This window comes from Buceros rhinoceros, unplaced genomic scaffold (genome assembly GCF_000710305.1).
Source record: "Buceros rhinoceros silvestris isolate BGI_N320 unplaced genomic scaffold, ASM71030v1 scaffold27925, whole genome shotgun sequence".
In the NCBI taxonomy this organism is placed as follows: Eukaryota; Metazoa; Chordata; class Aves; order Bucerotiformes; family Bucerotidae; genus Buceros; species Buceros rhinoceros.
The window spans coordinates 353-6,411 of NW_010415125.1; the positions used below are offsets into that span (position 1 = coordinate 353).

At 48.8% G+C, this 6,059-nt stretch overlaps 1 protein-coding gene across 1 annotated transcript; it reads left to right on the forward strand.

Moving 5' to 3' along the window:
* The first annotated feature begins 566 nt into the window (after positions 1-566).
* HSDL1 (hydroxysteroid dehydrogenase like 1) lies at positions 567-5,776 on the forward strand. The gene is made up of 4 exons (XM_010137311.1): positions 567-788; positions 2,202-2,647; positions 4,640-4,867; positions 5,681-5,776. The coding sequence occupies exons 1-4, from the start codon at positions 569-571 to the stop codon at positions 5,774-5,776; spliced, it is 990 nt and encodes a 329-aa protein (XP_010135613.1). The 5' UTR covers positions 567-568.
* The last annotated feature ends 283 nt before the right edge of the window (positions 5,777-6,059 follow it).

Sequence of the window (6,059 nt, forward strand, 5' to 3'; positions counted from 1 at the left end):
CTCCCTGAGATTGTGTTCTACGGTGAACTCGCCACCGGCTGCCGCCAGAGAAGAGCTCCGAAGAGGAGGTATAAGGACTCCCTGAAACGATACCTCAGCCTTGGCCGTACTGACCACCATCAGTGGTCCACCCTGGCCTCCCATCGGGAGATCTGGAGACACACCGTACATAACGCTGCTGCCTCCTTTGAGAGCACACGTAGAATCAGTCTCGAGGAGAAGAGACAGCGCAGAAAGAACCGTGCCTCGACTATTCCACCCAAGGAGACCTTCCGCTGTGCTCTCTGCAACCGGTCTTGCCTATCCCGCAGTGGCCTTTTCAGCCATCAGCGCGCTTGCAGTAAGCGTGGGTAAAGCCCTTCCCAAGTCTTCATCCGTGAAGCCAAGCCGTGGTGGTGGTGGGATGGTCTGTAGGTGGATCTTAGTCTTCAAAAATGAGTTTTTACATGTTGTAACATGCTGAATCTCAAAAGTTATCCATTCAGTCTGAACATCAGTGTGGCCCAAGAGGTGACTGTAATTGCCTCTCTGTGTGTCCCTTTTATTTTTCTCCAGGCTGGTGATCACCATGGCTGCAGTGGATCGTTTCTCCTTCTTGTACAGAGAGATCAGTCGCTCCTGCAGTTCTTACCTAGAGGCCCTGGCTGTCATTGGAGCTTGGTACACCGTCAGAAAGTGCATCTCCCTTGCGTTTGACACTTACAGCGTGCTTAGGTTGCGTTTAATTCCGAAGCTGAGCGGCGAGATTGATCTTGTCAAGCAGTATGGAAAATGGGCTGTGGTCACTGGTAAGAGACCGAAGCAGCGTGTTTGCTTGTGTTCATACTGTGCCAATACTGTAAAACTCGCGCGCTGCTCTCACTGGCCCATCGCTGGTGGATGTCCCTCTGATGTCCTTGCCTTTCGTCAAACCTTATGAGCTGGGATAGCAGAATGTTGGTACTGAGGATCATGGAAACATGGTGGGATGACTCGTGTCACAGGAGTGTGGTTGTGAACAAGAGTTCACAGGCCAGGAGGGAGAGGTGGTGGAGTGGCCCCATATGTTAAGGAGTGTTTTGATTGTCCAGAGCTTAATGGTGGTGATGATAGGGGTGAGTGTTTATGGGTAAGAATCAGGGGAGAGGCCAACAAGGCAGATATCATGGTGAGAGTCTGTTATAGGCCACCCAGCCAGGAAGAAGAGGCAGACAGAATATTCTGAAAGTAGCTGGGAGAAGACTTAAAATCGCCAGCGCTTGTTCTTGTGGGGGACTTCAACTTACCAGTAGGTCGGGAGGCTCTACAGAGCCAAGGCCAATGGTATGAGGTTCAACGAGGCCAAGTGCTGGGTCCTGTGCTTGGGCCACAACAACCCCCTGAAACGTTACAGGCTTGGGGAGGAGTGGCTGGAAACTGCCCAGTGGAAAAGGACCTGGGGGTGCTCGTCATCAGCAGCTGAAGATGATCCAGCAGCGTGCCCAGGTGGCCAAGAAGGCCAGTGGCGCCCTGGCTTCTATCAGCACTGGTGTGGCTGTCAGGGATCGTCCCCCTGTACTCAGTGCTGGTCAGGCCACACCTCAAATACTGTGTCCAGGTTCGGGCCCCTCACTCCAAGACAGGCATTGAGGCGCTGAAACGTGTCCAGAGAAGAGCAATGAAGCTGGGGCAGGTCTGGAGCACAATGTGCTGAGGAGCAGCTGAGGGACCTGGTGGGGGGGAGCCTGGAGAAAACGAGCCTCGAGGGAGACCTTCTTGCTCTCAACAGCTCCCTGACAGGAGGTTGGAGCAAGGTGCAGGTCACAACAGGACAAGAGGAAACAGCCTCAAGTTGCACAACGGGAGGTTTATGTGGAATATCAGGAACAATTTCTTGCCTGTTGGGGTTGTGCAGGTGTGTCCCAGGCTGCCCAGGGCAGTGGTGGAGTCCCCATCCCTGGAGGGGTTTCCCAGCCTTGTTGAGGTGGTGCTGAGAGACAGGGGACAGTGGGGACCTGGCAGTGCTGGGGGAGCGGGGGGACTCGATAAGCTTAAGAGTCTTCTCCAGCCTAAATTATTCTAGTATTCTATGACACCATTGTCTTTGTTGTGGTTTTGGGATCACCACATTCGGTGCCATGTGATCTTCAGAGAAGGGAGTAGAGCTGTAAGTGAAAGAACTGGCAAAAGAGAAGTCTGGGGCTGCTCTCGTTGTCACCACCATTTTTCGTTTTCCGTTACAGGTAGCACGGATGGGATTGGGAAGGCGTACGCTGAGGAGCTGGCAAAGCGCGGTGTCAACATCATCTTAATCAGCCGAAATAAAGAGAAGCTGGAGGCTGTGTCCAGAAGCATATCTGAAACCTATAAAGTGGAAACAGATTTCATAGTGGCTGACTTCAGCAAGGGGCGGGAGCCTTACCTGGCCATTAAGGAGGCTCTGAAAGAGAGAGAAATTGGCATTTTGGTGAATAATGTAGGAATATTTTATCCCTACCCGGACTATTTTACCTCCCTGTCTGAGGACATGCTGTGGGATATGATCAACGTAAACATTGCTTCTGCTAACATGATGACGTATATTGTGCTGCCGGGCATGGTAGAGAAGAGGAGAGGGGCAATTGTGAATGTTTCTTCTGCGTCCTGTTGTCAGCCAACACCCATGATGACCATCTATGGAGCCTCTAAAGTAAGTTGGGGTGTAATGTTTAATGGAACACGACGAACAGGAGGTGCATTGTAGGTTGGTTGTAAACACGTTCAGCAAGGATATCAAAATGTACTCGAAAGGTTTCTAGGGATTTGTTCAGTCGTCGGAGGTGAACGTTAAGCGTAATGCGCAGTAAACTCTTCATCCTCGCCAGCACTGGGCTTTGAACCGAGGTCAGCACTATCCGGGTTACGTGTGAACTGTGGCACAATGGTAGTTCTAGGAAGAACGTTACCTTCCTCAGGGGAGTGATGCGCAAAGCAAAGCGGCAGTTCTGTGACCTCCTGAAAGGGTCAGGGATTTCCTTCAGCTGAACTGTGCAGTCATACCTCAGGTTATTTCCACAGTAGTATTTGGTAGCAAGAGGGGCTACACTCATGCTCAGGCCATCCCTGTGACAGGGGCTGTGGCCAAATCAAGCCACTGCTCCACCTAACACCGAGGGGCAGGAGGGTTCTTACACCTTTGCACCGTATATGGGGGGAAATGAATAGAACTTTTCCCCCCTCTAATCATTCTTCCTGAGGAGACCCAGTCAACGGCGACTGCGATGGGGCAGCTGGGTGGTGCTGGGAGAACGAGTGCATGTGGGGATGTGGATTTACACTGGATGACTCGCTCCCGAATCCAGAAAAGCCGCTGAGACTGTAGAAGGATGTCGCCTAGGTCCAGTGGCTAAACACAAGTGGTTGCTGCTCCCAGCTGTCGGTGGCCATAGCCTAGCCCTGCCCAGCCTGGCTCCTGGGACAGCTCCTGCCAGTACTTCCTTTTGCCTGGAGCAAAACCAGCTCTTAACTACCCAAGGTGCAAAACTCCCTGCAGATTTTCTTCGCTGTGGAAACTGGCTTAAGCCTCCTGATCCTGTTGCTGAGCATCTCCCCCCTTGGTTATGCCAAGTGCTTGCACAACTGCACTCAGAATTAAAAATTAAAATTAAAACCAATTAAAAGGCCTGAATGAAAAAGAACAGACCAAAGCTAAGCAGAACAGACCAAAGCCAAGCATAGCGAAGCTTCTTCCTTTAGCTGCTGTCATCAACCCAAGTCCTAGATCAGCGATGCCGTTCCAACTGCGCAGTTACACTGGCACAGCAGTGGGAACAAGCTGCTCCAGCATCCCAGACCTCTCTGTGTGTTGACGGAATGTGGTGTTTGAAATGGTTGGGTTGCTTTTTCTCCTAAAGCAGGTGAAGATGCTGTCCCAGCAGTTTGCTGGAAATGGAGCTTTTGCAAGGCCATTTGGGAGCAAAAATCCATTTGCTCACAGGCTGAGTCTAAAATGCTGTTTCTCAGGGGTGCGTGGCACAGCAGGAGCTGCCTTCGTAAGAACAAGTCACGCTCATTTTCCCTTCTGTCTGACTCCAGCACTCCCAGTTTACCAGGCTTGTGCTTTTTAATATTGTTCTGTAAAAGTAAAACGAACTACAGGAGATAATACAGGTACACGTGAACAAATGCGTGTTTAATTTTGCACAGGGGAGTTGCAGGAAGTAATTAAGCTTCTGGGGGAGATCAGTGGAGTATGAAATTCACCTGGAAATGTATTAAAAAATGGGACTTCACCTTGCCCTTCTGACAGCAGTGTGTGTCGTTGGCTTTGGAGCATCCCCTGCAATGCCCCCAGACTAAACAAGGTGTTTGTTTTGGATGAAATACATGTTTCTGTGTTGTCTTTCAGCAGAAATTGTCAGATTGTTTGTTAAATTCTCATCAGAGTTCAGAAGTTGTTTTGTCCTGCAAGTCACTGGACTGTTGCAGGTTTTTAGCAAAGAAATAACGAGAAATAGAGGTGTTGGAAATGCTTTGGAAATGTGTGGTTTTATACTGTTTATTCAAAAAAATTTTTTTTTAGCTGACGCGTAAAATGTGCTACAACTTCCCTGTAATTCTAATAAAACTCTTCCCTAAGACTCAATTGCTTTTTAAAGAAAGAAAGGAAAAGAGGTGTCTCTTTGTGCTTTTGTCTTTCTAGGCCTACTTGGACTATTTCAGTAGAGCCCTACACTATGAGTATGCCTCAAAGGGAATTTTTGTTCAGAGTTTAACCCCCTTCGTCATCGCTACGAAGATGGTAGCATACAGCAGCAGCACGTTGAAGAGATCTTTCTTTTCTCCTTCTGCTGAAGAATACGCGAGTCACGCTGTGTCTACGCTTGGGTTAGCCACAAGGACCACCGGTTACTGGAAGCATGAAATAAAGGTAACAGATTTCATGGAAGTATTTGGTGTTTCTCGACAGAAGTAAATAAGCTGTTTGCTTTCTTAGGACCCCAAATGAAAACTGTGCTTTTATCCTCCGAAAGTGCAGTGTGTGTTGTGGAGCTTAAAGGCATCATGCCGTATTTTCTCATTGACTCTACTTTAGAAAATGACGCGCGGGCATGCTGTCTTCTAGAATGAGTGACTCCAACTCCCTCTTCAAATGCACAGCAACAATGGGAGAGAGACAGCTTTGTGCTCAGAAGCACAGTGTGTCTCATGTCACTTGGGGTGTTGCTGACCGGGCAAGTATCTCCGTGTCTTCTATGAACAGAAGTAGCTTTTTTCAGTCTTAATTTATTGAGCATATTTCTGCGTTGGGGAAGAGTGGGCTCCAAGTAATTTGATGAATATTGGTCTCATCTCTTGTGTCCTACCTAGTGGCTTTCAACAGTATTAGGTCAAGCAGAAGGCACTGAAGAAGTGGGGATTAGTCCAGAAGGAATAGAACTGGCAGGAAGGATTCTGGCAAGATGTGGCAGTTAAAGGAAGTGGATGCTCTTGCTGTTGCAAACCTGGGCAAACCACTTTGGGTTCTGTTTGCAAGACCAAACTGTCCAGCTGTGGGCACTGTGTCCAAAATGGCTAAATATATTTACCTCTAGGGGCTGAATTGAAGGCTTAGTCGCTGATGTTCAAGCAGCTTTTGCCTTGCTTTAGTGGCAATTTGAGAAACTGTTTACTTTGATGGAATGTATCATAATCTGTCCCTTCCTTTCTTTTTCTCTTCTCGTCACCCTGCGCCTTTCCACAGTTCACGCTGGGTGAGCGCCTCCCCGAATGGATCTGGGCGCGCTTTGCAATGTATTTTTGCAGACATTTACGCAAGGAAGCTTTAAATGCAAAGTGAAATACGAGTATCCAGATGAACTGCGTAACGAGCGCTATATTCTGATTAGAGCTGCACAAATCCTTGGTGAACCTTGTGGACTTACCCATTCCTCCCTGAACAAGCCACGTGTAACCTGGACATCAGGAGTCTGGATTCTCTCTGTACCCTCCGCTGTTTTCCTGCAGGACAAAGAGCTGCTCTTGCTGAGGTTAACCTCTGTTCTCTTGCTCTTCAAGGTGATGGGGCAGGAGCAGGTATAGTTCCAATTCGGACAGTAAATGACTGTCTCTTGCACAGTGCT